This window comes from Camelina sativa, chromosome 1 (assembly GCF_000633955.1).
Source record: "Camelina sativa cultivar DH55 chromosome 1, Cs, whole genome shotgun sequence".
Lineage (NCBI taxonomy): Eukaryota > Viridiplantae > Streptophyta > Magnoliopsida > Brassicales > Brassicaceae > Camelina > Camelina sativa.
In genome coordinates this window covers 3695991-3715231 of record NC_025685.1, presented here as the reverse complement: position 1 = coordinate 3715231, position 19241 = coordinate 3695991, and the positions used below count along the sequence as shown (strand labels likewise).

Sequence of the window (19241 nt, the reverse complement as noted above, 5' to 3'; positions counted from 1 at the left end):
AACTAAAAAAAAAAAAAAAAAGAGCGGCAAGCTGTTAAAGAAGAATAAATCAAAGTAGGGCCCACCAAAAAAGGGAGCAGCTCAATTAGTGGTGGGCTCACACACCAAATAGTAGTACTTCTTTCATCTCCCGAGTTCTTATTTTCTTTCTTCTTCTCAAGTCAGCAAAAAGATGAAAACTTCAACCTATTCAAATTCTCATCGCATTTTCATTTCCAAGGAAGTCTCACATTTGCATTAAAAGGGTTTACCCTTGAGAAGGTTTTGAGCTTCTCTTCTTCTAGATTTGCTTCTGCAGTCTCTCTCTCTCTCTCTCTCTCTCTCTCTCAGGTTCCATTTCCTCCTCTTCTCTTCTTCTCCCGTATAGTATACAAATTACAAAAGGGTCTTTTCTATTAGAATCTAACTGTTTTGACTTTGGGGTTTATCGAAGCAGTTAGCTTTGCAATCCGTTATTTGGAAATTCTTAATTGATGTCATTAGAATCAATTTTTAATCTGAGTCTGTAGGAGGATTAGCCATACAAGGGCGAGGACATGGTCAAAAAGGCGAAATGGCTCAAGAATGTAAAGAAGGCTTTTAGCCCTGATTCAAAGGTTCCAACTTTGTAATTATGTTCTCTAATTCACTATGCTTTCTATAGTTGATGATGTAACCCCTCTTGTTTTGGTGCCTTATTTATATATTTGATGTTTTTGTTTTTGTTTTACAGAAACTGAAACATGAATCGGTTGAGTGTCGAAACAGTGTGATCTCTTACCCTGTTTTGATCGCCACATCCAGAAGTACTTCTCCTCAGTTTGAAGTTAGAGTTGATGAGGTCAACTATGATCACAAGAAGATGAAGAATCTCTGCCCTCCTCCATCAGATTCTGTGACTGTTACAGTTGCAGATGTTCCTGTAGATTCACCTCCATCTTCTCCTGAATCTGTTCATCAAGCCATTGTTGATGATAGGTTTGCAGGGATGTCAAAGGAAGAAGCTTCTGCCATCTTAATTCAGACTACCTTTAGGGGCTATTTGGTATGTTTTGATATTCACAATCCAGGTTTAGCTTGATATGTACTTGTGTGCGTTATAGAGCCAGTCATGCATAAATCTGGTTGAAATTGTTTGAGATTGGCTAAGTCTTCCCTGAATTCTCTTGATTTGAGATCAAATGTGAGACAAAAGGTATCTTTTTCTCAACTGTAACCTTAACATCTATGGATTCTCCAATGTAGGCAAGAAGAGAATTGCAGGCGTTGAAGGGGCGGGATAGACTTAAGCTATTGATGGAAGGATCAGTTGTACATCGGCAAGCTGCAAATACACTCAAGTGTATGCAGACTCTCACTCGTGTTCAGTCACAAATCCGATCTAGGAGAATCAGGATGTCAGAAGAGAATCAGGCTCGACATAAGCAACTTCTTCAGAAGCATGCCAAAGAGCTAGGAGGGACAAAGGTCTCACTTATTTTCTCTCTTGTTTATTATCTCATATGCAATTTTCATTTACTTCCCACAACCACAAGTTTGGTGAGAGGAGGTAAGAACATTATACTGCCTTATTAGTGCTTAACTCATTCATAAAATTGGTTCTACTAACTAAACCTGCGGCTTCTATTGCTTAGCTAAGCATATCTTCTTTCTGATGGCACTATATCTTCACAATGCAGTAGATTGTGATCCTTTTCTTTCTATTGTACCTAAGCCTTGCTCTTCCTTTCTGCAGAATGGGGGTAATTGGAACGACAGCAATCAGTCCAAGGCACAAGTCGAAGCGGGTATGCTGCACAAGCACGAGGCAACAATGAGAAGGGAAAGAGCATTAGCTTATGCATTCACACATCAGGTACTTCCAAATAATTTGGACTGCTTTGTCAACAAGTTTCTGCGCATTTCTATGTGCTTATGCAGAGAATGTGAGTGTACATTGGATTTGGTTTAATGCTTATGATCATATCCGACTCATATATATTTGCAGCAAAACTTGAAGAGCAACTCCAGAACTGCAAATCCAATGTTTATGGATCCAAGCAACCCGACTTGGGGTTGGAGTTGGTTAGAGAGGTGGATGGCTGGCCAGCCCCAGCCATGGGAGAGTTCGGAGAAAGAACAAAACCACAAAGAAAACTCCTCGATCAAGAACTCGACTAAGAGTCATTCCCATGTAGGAGAAACCGCAAAATCTTCAAACCGCAACAAACTCAATAGATCGATTCAACCTAATACCTCATCATCATCATCCACCACCACCACCACCAAAAACCCGAGAAAGAAGAGGCCAGTTCCATCGTCCATAAAATCCATGAGTAGTGATGAAGACACCAAGAGCTCGGAGAAGAACCGTAGGCACAGCATTGCAAGGTCATCGTTAAGTGATGACGAGAACCTGGCTAGCTCAACTACAAAACGTAGTAGCAACATGGTTCCCACGACAAAATCAGCACGAGGCAAAGTTAAGCCCCAGACCTCATCACGCGTCGCCGTGACCTCCCCCGCAACTGAGGGAATTAACAAAGTTTTACCGGAGAAAGCAGCAGCCAAGAAGCGGCTCTCCAACTCGGCTTCACCTGCACCCAAACCTAGACGATCCTCAGCCCCACCGAAAGTGGAAAACGGAGCTCTCAAGGCAGAGAGAACGCCCTGAGTCTGACCATCCGAGGTATAATAAATCCTCATTATTTGATTTTTGTTGCCATATAGATATGGTGTTCTGAGATTTGTATCAATGTTGGTTACAAGAAAGCCTTAAGGTAATTCTTTTGTTGTGCATAGTGTCGTTTATGTAATTCTTTTATGTGATATCAAAGAGAAAAACTAGAATAATACTGGCAACGTTCAAGAGCTAAACCAATGGACGGCTACTGGTCTCTCATCAACAAGTGTGGATGGATTTATTAGATTCAATTATAATCTTTTTAGCAGTGAATTTAGAAAATTAACGCATCTTTTGTTGATGTTTATTCTCAAATCTTATTCAGCTCTGTTTACTAAAGAGTACAAATATAGAAACCATTCTCCAGTCATGGATGCAATGCAACTCAATGTAATGTAACTGATCCTAATTAAAAACCATATCAGAATTATTGATTTGATAACCGGATCCAAGAGAAAATAAACCGGTTATGTTTTTTTTTTTTTTTCCATCTCAAAATAATCTAAAACCCCTAACAGGATTACATGACTGGCCGACCTATCTGGCAAAGGCGAGCATTGAACCAGGGGAAATAGCTAAAACCCTAATCCTTTAAATCGTCCAACAAAATCGAGCATTGAACAGTTTGTCCTATCTCTATCAGATCGGATCGTGTGTTACTACTCATCAGTGTTCTTTCTTGCTCAAATCCTCTACAACAATGGTAAACTTTGCGTTTTCATCTCGTCTTCTTTCGGGTTTTCTCTACAATATTCCACTCTGTATTGTTTTTGCTGATTGATTTTGGGGAGTTTCATTAGATTATATTGAAAGCTTCCTTTGATCGGATTAGGGTTTCTGAAAAAATCCTCCCTTTTTTAGTGCTTCTGCTTCCTTTTTGCTCTTTTGTGTTTGCGTCAGTATCAAAGTGTTTATTTTTAAGGTTTTCTATGAATCTCTCTGGTCCAACTTCTCTCAGCTTAGCTCGTGGTTTATTGACAAGATTTGCTCTCTAATCACCCTTTCTCCAGGTTGCAGCGATAATTGCAGGTGCCGCTGTTGCTGCTGCTGCTTATGCTGGTAAATATGGATTAGAGGCATGGCAAGCGTTCAAGCTCAGACCAGTAAGGCCTAGAATGCGTAAATTCTATGAAGGTGGTTTCCAATCTGCTATGACTCGGAGAGAAGCTGCCCTTATTCTCGGTGTCAGGTACTTTTCTTGTGTCTTTATCCCCTCTATCAAACAAGTAAAGTTTGACACTTTAAGACTCAATGATACTATTTGATCTCTGGGACTCTCTGTAGAGTTTGGAGTAACCATTAACGGTTTTCTTAAGGTCTCTGATGGGTTAACGGTCATCTCTAGCCAGTAAATATGCCATTGTAGTCTTGCAATAGGGGCCTAGTTATTCGAATTCGATTTGTTTATGCATATAATTTCGTGGTGAGTTTTGCACATTATTGTGGCTTGACAAGTTTGGCACTTATTATGGTGGTTTGAACAGGGAGAGTGTAGCGGCAGAGAAGGTGAAAGAAGCTCACCGGAGAGTGATGGTGGCTAATCATCCAGACGCAGGAGGAAGCCATTACCTTGCATCTAAGATCAATGAAGCCAAAGACATGATGCTTGGCAAAACCAAGAGCTCTGGTTCTGCGTTTTGATACCCTTTGGTGAAGTTGATTGATCTCATCGACAAAGCCATGTGGTGTTTCGAGTAATTAGCCTTAGGTCATTCTCTTTATGCCGTTAGTTTAGTTGTTCTGATCAAGATAGCCATGTGGTTTTGAGTTATTGGTCTAGATCATTTTTCTGATCAAACATGAGATATATAGAAACACCAAATTGGAAGTGAATCTAGTTTTTGTTGGTCTTGGATTCCTGTTTTCTTTGACAAATTGTATTATTCTATTTACACAAACTTGCCAAAATTGAAGATGAACGAATTTAAGATAAGTTGTTGTTGAGTATGATGGACTTGAATGTGGGGCAAGTAGTAAAGGAGAAAGCATTTTCTACATTCTGTTTCGGCTTTCCTGATCCCAACTGAGATTGAACAGTATTGTCCATGGATAATAAATTTTCTAGATATTGATTGATGGAATTGAACTAACAGAAGATTCAGTTTGGTTGACTTTACATCTCTAAAATAACACACACCCAGATTTTCTCGACAGTGAATCAAGAACAAGTAAACAAAACAAAATTCATTTCCAATTGTAATAGAAAGCAGCTTTGAAAAAATGTTCTTTCAATTGCACTCTTAGTGTTATATGTGATCTCAAAATGAACTGTGCTTTGTTAACCTATAAAATCTGAAATCTTCAGCCAAAGCAAAGAACGAAGCATGTTCTTGGTGTTATTTACATATTTTTCCTTGATGGAACGAAGACCAAGAACAACGTATTTCTATAGTTCTTTTATAACCTGTTTACTTACTCTTTAGAAGTGCTACTGTCGGATAAACCCGTCTTTGGTTGATCCGGTTTTTGGATTTCCGTTTTTTGTTCTGGTAACTCTAACTGGCCCTTTGGTTCTCCAAATATGGTCGAGAAGATCTGCTTGTGGCACTCATCACAGAAATAGAAGTAAGAGAAGTGGCCTTCGTTTGGGAGTCTATGTACCGTTGCTTCTGGTATGACCCGGCTAATGTAATCAGTTACTGAAGGTGGAGTGACTCGGTCATCCATACCCTACATGGCCACAGTCAACATGAGTAACTCACAACACAGGGAAGTGATCATATAGAAGGCAGTTTTAAGTGTTCAACAAACCTGCCATATGTGTATGGGTTTCCGAAAACCAATAAGTTCACATTCGGATTCGCTGTACATTGACATTAGCCAAGAGAGGACACCATTGGTTCGACACTTCTTCTGCACGTGGAACTCGGGAAGACTAAATCCCCAATTTGAAACCAGTAAGGCAGCTTCTTCGACAAACGGTTTTGCAGTTCCTTGGCGTACAGACTCCTCCACGTTCCTTTGGTAAAGATCTTCAAAAACTGGATCTGTGATTACAAGTTTGTCCTGAAGTAGAAAAGTGGCAATTACAGGTGTAGCTTGTGAGCCATAAATCAAAAAGCTATCCGAGGAAGCTACTCTATTTGGTGATACTAAATGATCCAAAACCTTGGGAAGAGACACTTGATAAATAGAGACTTACCTTTTCTCCTAATGACATGGACATCCACTGATCCAGCGGCTCAAGATTACCAGAGAGAAAGGACCTACGGTAGGAGAAAGGAAGAAGACTTGGCCACCGACGTGCTAAAAAGTACATGAATTTTCTCTTCCTTAGCCACTGCTCCCACGTTTTTGCCATCTCTTCCTTTGTCATGCTCGGCTCATATGGATAATAGGAGCTACCATAGCAACTCCTGTAGATTGATAAAAACACATTCTTTGAAACTATCACAAAGTGAAAAAAAACAAAATGTGTTCAAATGAATTGATATGCATTCAAATTTTATCCAAATAATGGAAGGTACCAGCTATTCGGTCAGGAAAGTATCTCATTGCAGCCCAAGCATGCACACTACCACTGGAATAGCCGAGTAACCAGAACTTCTCAACAATCCCGAGAGCAGCAGCCAGGTCAATCATATCCGATGCAGATGAGCTAAGGTTCCGAGCACGATGAGGATCACTCTCTCCAAACCCTGGAAGATCATATGACACTAGACGGACACCATAGTCCGTGAGTAATGATTCTTTCACTCCAGGTATACCTTGAATAAGTAATGTTTAAATGTTATTAGGTAAACAATATGTAATAGCACTACCAAAATTAGCTGAAACTGAAAAGAAAGGACTAATGTGATCATACCTGCAAGCCGAGAGGAAAGAAAAGAATGAGGCACAATCAAAGAGTGTCTAGCTCTGTCAGCTGAAACACCAAGCTCTTGGTAAGCTATATATCTACCAACTGGAAGCTCTACACGGCTTGCACTGGTAGGATGCTGATGGATTTTCTTCAACACAGGGACCGATCTATCATGGTCTGAACCAAAACTCAATGCTGCACTTAAAAGATGGATAGGTCAGAGAAAGGATATAAGCCTCTCTTGCACCAAACTGAATCTAATCAATACTCCCACTTAAACCCAACATATAAGCAGAAACTAGTAAACTTACATACAACAACCCCAGAAATTTCTAAATGATTCATTACAATACACAGTTTCATAGCAGACAATGGATTGAATAACTGTTCATCATATGACTGTGGCGATATAACAAAAACCAAGAAAATCAAGATTTAGTAATTGAGTCTGCTGGATTCAGAATTCTACTGTGAATGAGACAAACACAAATGGCGATCCAGAATCACAAAAACACTGTTTTATCAATATGTATATTACCTGTGAGAGCAAGGAGGAAGACGAAGAAAATGACAGGCCAAGCATGAACGGGATCACGATCCTCAGGCAAGTACTCGTTAAGAAAGCTCAGCTTTTTAGAAACCTTAGCAGCTGGTTTCCGGAGCTTACGCACGAGGAAAGAGTCCTCAGTCACAACCATCTGCTGCACAACGTCTTTACATCCGATAGCGAGATCCAGAAGCATTTCTCCCCAAGACTTCATAAACCCCATCACTTGATCCTTCAAAGGCTCCACTGGTTCGGATCCAGAACCTAAACTCTTTGACCTTGACTCAGTATCCGCACTCAAGTCAATCGGAGATCCGTCGTATTGTAAACCTCCGTCCATGAGACTCGCTAACTCGTCTTGCCACGTAGGCACTCCTCTTCCCATCTCCTCCATTATCAAAAAAAAAAAAAAATCCCTAAATCCGGATCCGAGGTCCGAACCCTAGTCTTCAGAGCAATGACAAGAAGAAGAAGAGCTGCACATACATTAAAGTGGGGTTTTATTATGAGGAAAAGAGAAAGAAACACAAAGAGCGCGAGAGAGAAGAGAAGAACATGGCTGAGAGAATGAGCTGCAAAACTGACACCTTTACAAGCGTGAACTTCAAGCTCACTCTTTTTTTATACAGTATATATAAAAATCACTTCTTTCTAATTAAAATATCTCAAAGAGAATAACGAATCAATCAAAACTTCTCTTTTATATTATTTAGTATTTTCCATTAGAGAGAAATCGAAAGAGACAAAAGTTTCTCTTACCATATGACGCAGCAGAAACAGCTTAGAGACGTTGGGGATTGTCGCCAATTTAGTCTTCTTCTTCTTCCATTGAACATTTTTTTTTTTTTTTTCTGACTGGGTTAATGTAAATGAAAACTACTCCAGTCCGCCATTGATGATCCTTTTTCCTCTTTTTTTCTTGTTTTTGTATTTTAGCTTCTGTTGATAAACAAATACGGACCGTTAGATCAAGATCGTTCTTTTAAGAAAATGGACGGTCGTGCATGTCGTTTTTTCGATGAAGAGAACCGGATGAACCGGTTGCGTGTCGTGTGCTTCCTTATGCTTTGCTTTGTGTGCCTTTTTACCTGCTACAGCCGGTTTTCATGGTTTGCTGACGTGGCGGATAGTGTGGGGGTCGTGTGGGGTAGTAGTAGGTGCACCGTGCACGTGACTCGGACGGATAGTAATCGTATGCGGTCGCTCCTTCCGTAAATAATTCTGTATGGAATTGATCATTGTTGGGCTTTTTTAATATTTGGGCTAAACATGTGATTGGGCCTGATGCGACTCTATCATTATTTAAGTCGGTTTCATTACATGTTTTAAGTTTTATGACAGACGGCGGTTTAGGGTTAACCGGCACAGTCACGAGTCTTTGACCCAACCCTATATAATAATTTCGTTACACTAGGGTTTCTCTCCCTCACGAACTAAAAAGAAAAAAAGCTCGAGCCTTTCGCAGTTTTCAGCTCATCTCTCTCTCGCGCCGTCGTCAACATGGGGTATGGTTTCCCTCTCTTTGATTCTTCGTGCTCAATCTCATCTCTCCCTGTAAGGGACTATGTTTCTGTTTTGGTTTCGGTGAAATGCAAGTAGTGTCATTTGTTATGTTGTGTTTAGGATTTGTTGTTTCTGTTTCTTTCGATTTGTTTTGTCGTTTTCGGAATCTGTTGAATCATACAATTTGTTTCTGTGCTTGTTCATATTCACCTCATAGTTGTTTAGGAATTATGGAATTGGTGATTTTGCTTACTAGTGCCAATGCATATTTGTTAATTACTCTGTTGTTTCTTGCTACGAGGTTGCAATTATTCCAGTTCCCTCTTACAATTAAGGGTTAATTGTCTGAAATGTTGATATTAAGATTGTAATTTTTTATGCCTAGAATCTTGAGTTTATATATTATTGTCAACTCTGAATATGTTTTGCATCTTACGTCTATTCGATTTTCTGGGCATCTCAGTTAGTGTATTTCTCATTTTGTTATGTCTTTGTCTTTGAATCTCTCTTTAGTAAGACACGTGGTATGGGATCTGGGCGCAAGCTTAAGAGGCTTCGGATTAGTCAGAGGTGGGCTGACAAGGGTTACAAGAAATCTCACCAAGGGAACGAGTGGAAGAAGCCTTTTGCTGGATCTTCTCATGCTAAAGGAATCGTCCTTGAGAAAATGTAAGTTTGTATTAACATATAAATTTTACCATTTTATTGGCTCTTTTGAGTATAGATGTTGACTTTGAAGAGACTCTTGTGTTTAATTATGCAGCGGTATTGAGGCTAAGCAGCCTAACTCTGCTATCCGTAAGTGTGCTAGAGTTCAGTTGATCAAGAACGGTAAAAAGATTGCTGCATTTGTCCCCAATGATGGTTGCTTGAACTACATTGAAGAAAATGTCAGTTAGATGAGACCTGCTTCGAGTAATCAGCGATATTCTAGTAATGTGTCCAATTTCTTGACTCTGTAATGTTGTGTGCAGGACGAGGTGTTGATTGCTGGATTTGGGCGTAAAGGTCATGCTGTTGGAGATATTCCCGGAGTTAGGTTTAAGGTGGTGAAGGTGTCTGGTGTCTCACTCAATGCTCTCTTCAAGGAGAAGAAGGAGAAGCCTAGGTCTTAAGCTCTACTACTTTACAAGCTTTCTTGTTAATGGATTTTTTATGATATTTGAAGACATGTCTATGTTCTGCTTCAAGTTTCAGTGACATATCTTATTCTCGTTTCTTCTTTGTACGAGGAGTTTGAGTTATCTTATTTTTGTTTCATTTGTTTTGGATACAAATTACCCTTAGTATTCTTATCCCAATATGATGAAGTTCTCATAATATATCTCATTTTATCCTACGGACTACGGAACACTTGTTAAAATCATATTATATGCAACTGAATTCTTTAATTGAAATCTTTACCAGTAGTAAATGTCAAGTCTGCAAACAAAAATAACTTTGGAACAAACTTTTTCTCTCATACAAAAGTGTTTGTTCTACCCTGATAAAATTCACACAATCCTAAACTTTGAAAGAGAAGATGCCAATTGCCAAGTCATATTCCTCTCTTGATCAGTATTAGTGGGTTAGACGCTGATGCTGAGCATCCCTACTCTGCAAAACCATTTTTGCAACTATCAGATCCATCAGAGCAGTTCTTCTCACTAGGCTGATCTTTCAAGTCCGAACCGCTGTTATTCTCCCCAGTTAGATTGCTGTCCTCTATGATAATCTCATCCGCGATATCTGCAGCTTCATTCCTATCCTCATTTCCCATTTGCTCTTTAGAAGAGTCTTTCAAGTCCCTCGACTCCAACATCGGGTCCTTCACAAGGGTAGTACTAGGTGCTTCTTTTATGACCTGTTCAAGTTCTCCAGATAGTTGATGGTCGATGCTGATGGAATTGGATTTCGCACTTGGGGTTTTGGTAACAGAAGCAGCCTGAGGGCTTGAAAGCTTTTCATTGGTTAAAGGAGAATTATCTCTTTTAGATAATGTTTTGGCTTTAGGCTTCTCCTGGAGACCTTTTCCACTACCATTGCTTTTGGCTGCTTTTTTGGAGGCCGAATCACTGCAAGGTAAGAGTCTGGTAGGTGTTGAACTGTGCATCTGGTTTGCTACTTTCAATATGCTTGCCCCAATTCCAAAACTTTTTCTAGCTTTCCCTGGTGTAATCTTATCACTTGCAGACGAACTATTTTTTCGATCACTTTCGGGAGGAATGGGAGATCCAGGATCCTCTGTTTCCAGGTTCGCCTTGATCTTCTTTGTGGACTTGGGAAGTTTTGAAAGCACAACCTTGCGTTTCTTTTCACAATTCGGAATTTCCCCAGAATTTTCTTGTGATATGTTCCCTTTATGTCTGCTTAAGCGTTTCTCAGCAATGAACTCTGCCAAAGTTTTCTCCTTTTTCTTTGGAACTGTAGTATCTTCATATTCAAACACTCCATCGTGTTTAGAGTCATCTTGGTCTTCTGTCTTTCTCCTTTTAGTATAAACTTGTTTACTCTTTTTCAATTCAGGATCAGAAACTTTCACTAAGCCACTTTTATCTTCTGCAAGAGAAATTTTGGGAGCAGACTCTACTGAGCCCTGAAGTGTCTCAAACTCCGGGAGTTCAGTATAGCCTTTCCAGCGATTATAAGCTAATAATTGTGCTCTCTGACTCACAAGCTGCAGCGCATCAGTAGCATCATAGCTAGGAGAGCGTGCTAAACGCTTCACATATTCCACAAGGTTTGCAGGTTCAAAGAAGATTGCACTTGAGACCTTGTCTCCACCGTGTATTGAGCTTGAATCTTCTCGGATTCCAGGATTGATTATGTTCTGACTCTTGATCTTCTCATAGACTTCCTCTGAGATACAAGAACAAGCTAAACCAAACTCTATCCTTCTTGATACCTCTTCTAAAGCAAAATCCATAGCATCAATAAAATCGGGTAGACTACTCTGCTTCGCCATTTGGGAGAAATGCTGTCGAAAAGGCTTTATCCGTGATGCATCGTTCCAAGCAAAGGTGCAATCTCCGAAATATGTAACTAAGAAACTTCCTTTCTTGAAGTGCTTCTTTGCTTTGTCTGTTGCAGCCGAAGCATTAAACACCTGTCCAGGCCACCATGGATGGCTCCTTACTTTAGCCCAAACCAAATCTGAGTCAGAGATCTTCACCTTCGCAGTAACAGGTGCCTTTTCATCAACCAAAACACTCTCATCCTTGCTCTCATGCGGTTCTAAACCCATAAAGCATACAACATCCAAGTCATCAACTTTTGTTCCTTGCTTATCTGAACCATCAGGTTTTCTTATCTCAACAAGGTCTTCACTATCCAATCTGGCATCAGAAACCTTCACAACACTGAGATCAGCGCCAGGAGAACAGACCATGTCAGGTTCCACTTCCTTCTCAACCTGACGTACCGTTTGGATCCCATCCGAATCTTTTTCACCCTCTACCATTAATACCTCTTCACTATCTACTAGGACCTTCTTCTCACTTTCGTTACTCTCTCCACCTACATTTTCGGTTCCAACGCCTAGATCTAACCCTCCATTTATAGATTCCGTTTGCTTCTCCAGATCAGTAATAGCATTTGTTTTCTCCAACCCATCATCAACATCTAAAGCTAAGCTGCCGTTTCCTTCTTGCACATCTCCATCAGGCTTCGCTATCAGCTCCTGAGCTTGACCAGCTAGGGTTTCAGACATTTGAGCATTTCTGACCTCAAGCGTCGACGCATTAGAGCCATCAATAACGTCTGAGACCGAATCAATACGTTCTGACTCCGTCGACATAAGCAGTACCAAAACAAAAACCCTAGAAGAACGGAGACAAGTAAATCATCAGAAATTACTTGAGTCATTTCCAAAGAAAACAAGTAACCGCACCTAAAGAAGAAGAGATAAATCGAGAGAGAAGAGAGAAGAAGAAGCTCGCAACAAACCTCCGATGACGGTCGTGATGAAAAGCGAATCACCCGGCGGCGGGAGCTCGGTTTCTTGAATGAAGTAAACGAAGCGAAGACGTCAAATCTAAAAACCAGAAACGGGTTTCTCGTTTTGGGTCTTTTACTCTTTTTTCCTTTTTTTTGTTTGTTGTGCGCCATAGTCCACGTGGCGGACAACTGAAGCTTTCTGTTTTTAATTAGATTTTATCCTATTTTTTTTTTTTTGTTATCTCTGGGTTTTTGGGTCCAATCATTCGGCCCACTTACCAAAAAAGCCTTATTACTTCTTTTTTTTCCCGCCAATACCCATTGGCCGGAGCGATATTTTCTCAGCGACTGACGGACGAACGAGTTACGGTGATGGGGTTTAACGGAGGCGGCAGCGACGGTGCAAGCATGAATTCGAGTCGCCGTAGATCAACCGGAATTGATTCCATCGACATAGGGAAATTATTATCTGTGTATATTAGGGACAACGAGAACTTGGCCATCGACGAGGAGAAGTTGCTGCTCACGGCGGAGCTCATCCGCATATTCTCCGCCTCTCCTGGTAGAGGCCTAGTTTCTAAGGTATATCCTCATTTCGCCACCTTCAGATTAGTGCTTTATAAACTCAATTGACGAAAAAGTTTTGCATCAAATTTCTGGTAAAATTTTATGAATCGAATTTGAATGAAGCTTGTTATAGCAATTTTCCTGTATAAACTGTAATCTAATTAGCTCGATTTTTGCTTAGAATCAGGGTAGATTTGAGAACTATTAAGTAGATTCGCTTACCTCAATTAGTTGTTCTTAGATGAGAAACAAGTTCATAAGTTTCTTTCATGGAATGGGACAATTTGACACAAATTGGGTGAGAAACAGGTAAATGAAGAAGGTGGTGGTTCCTTCTCTTTGTCGCTTGATCTCCAACAATTCAAGAAAATATCCGATGTCGAGAACTTTTTCTTAAATCTGGAGGATAATCCCAAAGGAGTTATCCCATGTATGAATGCTGCAGTTCACAAGGTAAGGTATTAAAGTTCACTATGTTTTGTTTTCTTGTTTGGCATGAGATGAAGACTTATATTTCAACTTTCACAGGTTCTTTTAGGTCAATGGGAGACTAATGAATTTGAGAAGGACATGAAGATCAATGTTCGTCTCCATAATTATCCCGAATCTTCTATCTCCCTGAAAAATCTGAGAGCAGCATATATTGGTAGACTGCTCATTTCGCGTATTTAAATAACTATATGATAAACCTTAAGTGAGATGTACCATAAGTTTGTGCTTTGAAAATTGCAGGAAAGCTTGTAACAGTTCATGGGACTGTTGTTAAAGTTAGTACTGTGAAGCCTTTTGTCACACAGATGGCTTTTGATTGTGCAAAGTGCAAAACTAGCATAACCCGGGAATTTACTGATGGAAAGTTTTCACCTCCTCTAAAATGTGATGCCCATGGATGCAAGTCCAAAACGTTTACTCCAATCCGGTCCTCCGCTAAGACAATCGACTTTCAGAAAATCAGGTGTTCTCCTTTTTGCGCCTCATCATTCTGTGTCCTTCATCTTTGTTAGTTATGTATCGTGCCATTGTTAAGCTGCTCTCCAAATGTATTTTAGGGTACAGGAATTGCAAAAGCCTGAAGACCACGAAGAAGGACGGGTACCCCGAACTGTAGAATGTGAGCTGACGGAAGACCTTGTGGACACATGTATCCCTGGTGATGTGGTGACAGTTACGGGGATTATAGGGGTAATTAATAATTACATGGATATCGGGGGAGGTATTGGTCTATAACTTATCAATCCTTGTTGTGTCCAATAATTTCCAAACATTACCATGCCCAAACGCCTGCTATCCTTAAACCGTAGAACAGCTAGAATTTTGTCTCTTGCAGTTTTCTTCCATGGGGTTTGGGCTTCTCATTGTAGGAAAGTAAATTAGAATACAGATCAGTTGTTTGTGTTACCCATAATGACATTTTACCAAAGATAAAGGAACTAAAATCCTCATTAGTGGTGTTAAATACCATTTTACCATACTCTCAGAGAGATTCCCTTGTTTCAATGTGCTAAGCCCTGTTTATACTTAACAAACATTTAAAATGCTACTGTTTCAGGGAAATCGAAGACCAAGAATCAAGGATTTTACTATTTGTTTATAGAGGCAGTTTCAGTGAAAAATACCAAGCGGCAGTCTGCATTTGAGAACTCAGAAGACTCTTGTAGCAGTACCCAGTCTGCAGATGTTGGTGACTTATATTCATTCTCACAGAGAGACTTGGAATTTATTGTGAAGTTCAAAGAAGAATATGGTTCTGATACATTCCGTCGCATACTTCATTCAGTCTGCCCGTCTATTTATGGCCATGAAATTGTCAAAGGTTATACATCTCTCAATAACAAGTTTCCCTGGGATATCATTGGTGAAGACTTGATGATTACAAGTACACGAATTGCATACCATAATGCTTCTGTTGTTTGTTTTGTTTTTTTTCTTATCATTTCAACAGCTGGGATAACACTATCTCTTTTTGGAGGTGTAAGGAAGCACTCAATGGATCGGAACAAAGTTCCAGTCAGGGGAGACATTCATGTCATAATTGTTGGTAAGCTTTCGAATCAATATTTATTTTCAATGGCATAAACCTAGGCTATAGAGTACATGAACTGAGGGCAGGTTATTCATAACTACGCCAAATTTGGATTAATGTTTTTCGATGCATAATAGGTGACCCTGGATTGGGCAAAAGTCAGCTTTTGCAAGCAGCAGCTGCCATTTCCCCGCGTGGCATTTATGTATGTGGTAATGCGACAACTAAAGCAGGGCTCACTGTTGCTGTGGTGAAAGATTCCATGACGAATGACTATGCGTTTGAGGCTGGTAGCTCCTTCCCTCTGCTTTATTTAGCCAATACAAACCTCAGTACATAGCATATGATTATACTGTTTCCAATATGGGTTTGCGTCATGCTGTTTGATAGATAGTTTTACTAAATACGTAGTTGCAGTCTAGTTGCATCAGAGGTGCTAAAACAATCTGCTTATTTTTTATGTTTGAGGGTGTGGCATACCTTTATCGGTTTCAAGTGATATCAGTTTATGTGAATTTTGTGAATTTTATACTGCTGTCTTATAGTTTTGCTAGAATGGGGGCCCAGTTAACAGCAGTCTAAAATCTTTCGACAAGTTATAGATAGTTCATTTTAAGGATTTGCATCTTCAACAGTGTTTGATCAGTATTAGGATAGAGTTTTTTTGAAGAACTTCACACTAGTGAAAAGTTGTACATGCGTAGGAAGTAGGAACTCTTACTTGAAAATATCTTCAACTAATTTGTGTGTAGAACGAGAAACCTTCGTCTTTATTAACCTAGTGCTGCCTGTGAGCAGGTGCCATGGTACTCGCAGATGGTGGGTTGTGCTGTATTGATGAGTTCGATAAAATGACCACCGAGCATCAGGTTTTTTTATTATCAGGAACGCATTACTTCTGATGCTGCATTTTTTCTCATTACTTACATCACTTTGCCACAGGCACTGCTAGAAGCAATGGAACAACAATGTGTCTCTGTTGCAAAGGCTGGGCTTGTAGCTAGTCTATCAGCTCGAACTTCTGTTATAGCAGCAGCAAATCCTGTTGGTGGCCACTACAAGTAATTTTCTTACTCATCATTGTGGGAATGTTTGAATCATAGTTACACTGTTCAGTGCAGAATAACCCTGCATCTTTCAAGGTTTGAGGCAGAGTGAGAAAAGAAAACCAATGTAGGATACGTTGTCGATATTTAACGTTGTTTTTATGATCTCATTTCAGCCGTGCAAAAACTGTAAACGAGAACTTAAAAATGAGTGCTGCCCTTCTCTCACGGTTTGATTTAGTTTTCATATTACTTGACAAACCTGATGAGCTACTCGATAAGCAAGTCTCCGAACATATTATGTCGGTGAGTCTCTCCATCTCAAATTTTTGTTGTGGAGCATGCCTCACATTTATATTAGCAGATTTTCATCTCTCTTAGATAGAAAAAAATCCGTGACAGCTAGAGTTATGACATATCTGAACGTCGTCTCATTATAAACTACTTGGTGGATTGAACAGATATTTTATTTTCTGAAAAGACTCTGTCGACTCTACTCATTGGTTAGTTCAGAGCCAATAATACAAAATTGTACCTTTGAATTTTTCTCGCAGCTTCATTCTGCAAGTGGAGAAACATCACCTGCATTGAAGAAGTTTAAGCCAGGTCCACTTTCTTTTGGTTGTAGGGTATATAGCTAGTATAAACATCACCTTATGAAAGATAAATTCTTGAGTTCTTGTTTGATATTAAATGCAGCATCACAGAATGCGGGATGTGCAAATATACATGCGAAAGGGAATTCTCTACTTTCAAGACTGCGATTAGACTCTAAGAAAGATGACGACTTTTCTCCCGTTCCTGGCCAGTTGCTTAGGAAATATGTTGCTTATGCACGGACTTTTGTCAATCCTAAGTAATTTGATCTGTTTCCCAGCTGCAACTACTATATGCCTGCGAGCTACTTGAGGTCTTATGGATAACATCTCTTTTTCTGTTCAGGATGTCAAAGGAAGCTGGAGAGATCATAAAGAAGTTTTACTTGAAGCTGAGAGACCATAACACTTCTGCTGATAGCACACCAATAACAGCAAGACAACTGGAAAGTTTGGTTAGGCTTGCGCAAGCTAGAGCTCGGGTTGACTTGAGGGAAGAAATAACAGTCCAAGACGCCATGGTAAGCCAGAACTTGAATGTCTTGTACCCTATCTCTGTTCTTACATGCATATGTTTGACCATAAACTCGACTTAGCATCCATGCCATACATATATTATGTTATCTGATCTTTATTGTTCAATTCAAATCTGCATTGTTGTGATGTTGGCTTGGACAAATTGTCTTGACTTCTGTCCTTTGATTTGCTTTTACAGGATGTAGTTGAAATAATGAAAGAATCGTTGTATGATAAGCTTATAGATGAACATGGGGTTGTGGATTTTGGTAGGAGTGGAGGAATGAGTCAACAAAAGGAGGCCAAACGTTTCTTAAGTGCTCTTGATAAGCAATCAGAACTGCAGCAGAAAGATTGTTTCTCTGTTTCTGTATGGACAACTTCTCTCCTCGACATTTTGCTAGTGGCTACTCTGACACTTAATTATAGGATGACCAATTTCTTACTCAAAAACATTTTACTGCAGGAGATGTATAGTTTAGCTGATAGGATTGGCCTACGAGTTCCAGACATCGATACTTTCCTAGAGAACCTGAATATTGCCGGATATTTGCTCAAGAAGGGGCCAAAGACTTACCAGGTAAAATACCTTCACCTATGTCAGAGACAAGAATGATAAATAAACAGATAAAAGATGGATAAAGGATCAGATTTTAATTTCTACTCTGCCCTAATTTCATGTACAGGTCCTCTCCTCATCTTATTCCCGGAGCCAGTCATCCAGGTCAAGATGATTAGCATTCCAAGTAAAAACCTTCCTTACACAATGTGCATTGCCATTGTATTGTTCAAATCAAATTATGAGCCTGATTATCAAAACAGTCAATTGTATATTACACAATGCCAGAAAACTCCTTAGTATTATTACATGGACTTGTGTTGAATGATTGTGTTGTTCCTCACTCACCTACTGACTTACATCTACGGTAGAACCTAGTATACATTGTTGTATAAGAGAGCAGCCTGATCAATATAATGATCTAGTCTTCTCTTGGACCTAACTTCCATTCACTTCCATAGTAAGAATTAGGTAAACCGAGCCAAAACTTGAAAGCTTCAGCCGCTCTCTTTCGTTCTACCCGCCTATCTACTCTGGCTTGTGAAGCATGTTTGCTAGTGAACATCCTCGAGTGCATCTCCACATAAATCTTCTTGTACTTAGTCTTATTCGGAGGTATCCCATTCTCCTCCATGCATGCGATTATCTCCAATGCCTTCTTGAAAAACGCAGCCCTGACACATATATCTGCTAGTGTATCTAACAACCCTTCATCCGGTTTCAGCATCGGAGGAGAAGGATCTGAAGAAGAATCTGAAGATGCTTCTTTCTTTTTCACTTCACACCTTTCCTTTATCTCCTTCCAAAGCAAGAGCGCCTCACCAGGTTTCCTCGCCAGAGAAACCCCATTGGCTAGGCTCCCATAGGTAGCTACATTTGGGTAAAACCCCTTTTCTTTCATTCTTGAAACTACTCTCTGAGCATCTTCAATCAAACCTAGCCTGCAATACCCTTCAATCAACATGTTCCATGCGATCAGATCAACTTTGACCCTTGGATCATTCATCATCTCATCAAACACCCTATTCGCCAACTTGGGTTGCCCTGACATTGCAAAAGCCTTCATCAAAGTTGTGTAACTAATCTTAGTTGGTGCAATCCCTCTCGTTCTCATTTCATTGAAAAATGCTAGAGCTCCTGCGCTATCATCTATAAGAATGCATCCATCTATAATGATGTTATAGGATACCACGTCTGGCTCAACCCCCGCATCTTCAGCCATCTCTCTTAGTAAATCTTCTGCCCTATCTATCTGCAACTGCTTACAATATCCTTTGAGCAGAACATTATATGTAATCCTATTCGCAGGAACTCCCATCCGAGCCATCTCGGCTAACACCTGTCGTGCTCTGTCCATCAACCCAGCTTTTACAAAAGCTGACACAACCGTGGTGTATGTAACTTCATCTGGATGGCTATTTCTATCATCTTGACGCCTCATTGCCTCGAGCATTCTAGCTGTGTCTGCCACACGCCCATTCTTCATATAACCTTTCATCAACGTCGTGTAGATCCTTGAGTCTGGA

The 19241-nt window shown here is 40.0% G+C and overlaps 6 protein-coding genes and 1 pseudogene across 8 annotated transcripts in view; 4 read left to right on the top strand and 3 right to left on the bottom strand.

Moving 5' to 3' along the window:
* On the top strand, nucleotides 127-2835 carry LOC104755144 (protein IQ-DOMAIN 1-like). 2 transcript variants are annotated; one of them, XM_010477585.1, is made up of 6 exons: nucleotides 127-261; nucleotides 510-596; nucleotides 713-1024; nucleotides 1225-1446; nucleotides 1715-1834; nucleotides 1967-2835. In XM_010477585.1, exons 2-6 carry the CDS (start codon nucleotides 537-539, stop codon nucleotides 2630-2632), a joined length of 1380 nt encoding a protein of 459 aa, XP_010475887.1. In that variant the 5' UTR covers nucleotides 127-261; nucleotides 510-536; the 3' UTR covers nucleotides 2633-2835. The 2 variants fall into 2 exon arrangements, with proteins under 2 accessions (XP_010475887.1, XP_010475817.1); XM_010477515.1 differs by having other exon boundaries at nucleotides 127-330.
* Nucleotides 3160-4574, top strand: LOC104755051 (mitochondrial import inner membrane translocase subunit TIM14-2-like). Its single transcript, XM_010477411.2, has 3 exons — nucleotides 3160-3344; nucleotides 3652-3830; nucleotides 4126-4574. Exons 1-3 carry the CDS (start codon nucleotides 3342-3344, stop codon nucleotides 4280-4282), a joined length of 339 nt encoding a protein of 112 aa, XP_010475713.1. The 5' UTR covers nucleotides 3160-3341; the 3' UTR covers nucleotides 4283-4574.
* On the bottom strand, nucleotides 4829-7938 carry LOC104754963 (annotated as a pseudogene).
* LOC104754866 (40S ribosomal protein S23-2) lies at nucleotides 8387-9815 on the top strand. The gene is made up of 4 exons (XM_010477187.1): nucleotides 8387-8495; nucleotides 9007-9162; nucleotides 9257-9383; nucleotides 9468-9815. The coding sequence occupies exons 1-4, from the start codon at nucleotides 8491-8493 to the stop codon at nucleotides 9606-9608; spliced, it is 429 nt and encodes a 142-aa protein (XP_010475489.1). The 5' UTR covers nucleotides 8387-8490; the 3' UTR covers nucleotides 9609-9815.
* LOC104754774 lies at nucleotides 9862-12525 on the bottom strand. The gene is made up of 2 exons (XM_010477076.2): nucleotides 12418-12525; nucleotides 9862-12290 (listed from the first exon to the last, which is right to left on the bottom strand). The coding sequence occupies exon 2, from the start codon at nucleotides 12266-12268 to the stop codon at nucleotides 10085-10087; it is 2184 nt and encodes a 727-aa protein (XP_010475378.1). The 5' UTR covers nucleotides 12269-12290; nucleotides 12418-12525; the 3' UTR covers nucleotides 9862-10084.
* Nucleotides 12657-17932, top strand: LOC104754601 (probable DNA helicase MCM8). The gene is made up of 17 exons (XM_010476858.2): nucleotides 12657-12990; nucleotides 13285-13428; nucleotides 13504-13621; nucleotides 13708-13930; nucleotides 14025-14188; nucleotides 14525-14788; nucleotides 14918-15013; nucleotides 15136-15288; nucleotides 15797-15867; nucleotides 15941-16059; nucleotides 16221-16350; nucleotides 16599-16650; nucleotides 16744-16900; nucleotides 16987-17161; nucleotides 17356-17526; nucleotides 17623-17736; nucleotides 17843-17932. The coding sequence occupies exons 1-17, from the start codon at nucleotides 12781-12783 to the stop codon at nucleotides 17888-17890; spliced, it is 2409 nt and encodes an 802-aa protein (XP_010475160.1). The 5' UTR covers nucleotides 12657-12780; the 3' UTR covers nucleotides 17891-17932.
* LOC104754686 (pentatricopeptide repeat-containing protein At3g09650, chloroplastic-like) overlaps nucleotides 17948-19241 on the bottom strand; it is a 3472-nt gene continuing 2178 nt past the window's right edge. Inside the window, exon 2 of one of the 2 annotated variants that reach the window (XM_019245363.1) lies at nucleotides 17948-19143. In XM_019245363.1, the coding sequence (XP_019100908.1) occupies nucleotides 18137-19143 (1007 nt within the window). In that variant the 3' untranslated portion in view covers nucleotides 17948-18136. Of the gene's footprint in view, nucleotides 19230-19241 lie in introns of both variants that reach the window. The other variant, XM_019245360.1, reaches the window with a different exon arrangement.

Excerpts from the sequence above, each read along its gene's own strand:
- LOC104755144 (XM_010477585.1), top strand. The coding sequence starts at position 537 with ATGGTCAAAAAGGCGAAATGGCTCAAGAATGTAAAGAAGGCTTTTAGC. Across the intron at positions 1,025-1,224 it reads CTACCTTTAGGGGCTATTTG|GCAAGAAGAGAATTGCAGGC; the intron begins GTATGTTTTGAT and ends TCTCCAATGTAG. Across the intron at positions 1,835-1,966 it reads CTTATGCATTCACACATCAG|CAAAACTTGAAGAGCAACTC; the intron begins GTACTTCCAAAT and ends ATATATTTGCAG.
- LOC104755051 (XM_010477411.2), top strand. Across the intron at positions 3,831-4,125 it reads GCCCTTATTCTCGGTGTCAG|GGAGAGTGTAGCGGCAGAGA; the intron begins GTACTTTTCTTG and ends TGGTTTGAACAG.
- LOC104754866 (XM_010477187.1), top strand. Across the intron at positions 9,163-9,256 it reads GGAATCGTCCTTGAGAAAAT|CGGTATTGAGGCTAAGCAGC; the intron begins GTAAGTTTGTAT and ends TTAATTATGCAG. Across the intron at positions 9,384-9,467 it reads TGAACTACATTGAAGAAAAT|GACGAGGTGTTGATTGCTGG; the intron begins GTCAGTTAGATG and ends TGTTGTGTGCAG.
- LOC104754774 (XM_010477076.2), bottom strand. The coding sequence starts at position 12,268 with ATGTCGACGGAGTCAGAACGTATTGATTCGGTCTCAGACGTTATTGAT.
- LOC104754601 (XM_010476858.2), top strand. The coding sequence starts at position 12,781 with ATGGGGTTTAACGGAGGCGGCAGCGACGGTGCAAGCATGAATTCGAGT. Across the intron at positions 16,060-16,220 it reads CCTGTTGGTGGCCACTACAA|CCGTGCAAAAACTGTAAACG; the intron begins GTAATTTTCTTA and ends ATCTCATTTCAG. Across the intron at positions 17,737-17,842 it reads AGGGGCCAAAGACTTACCAG|GTCCTCTCCTCATCTTATTC; the intron begins GTAAAATACCTT and ends TTTCATGTACAG.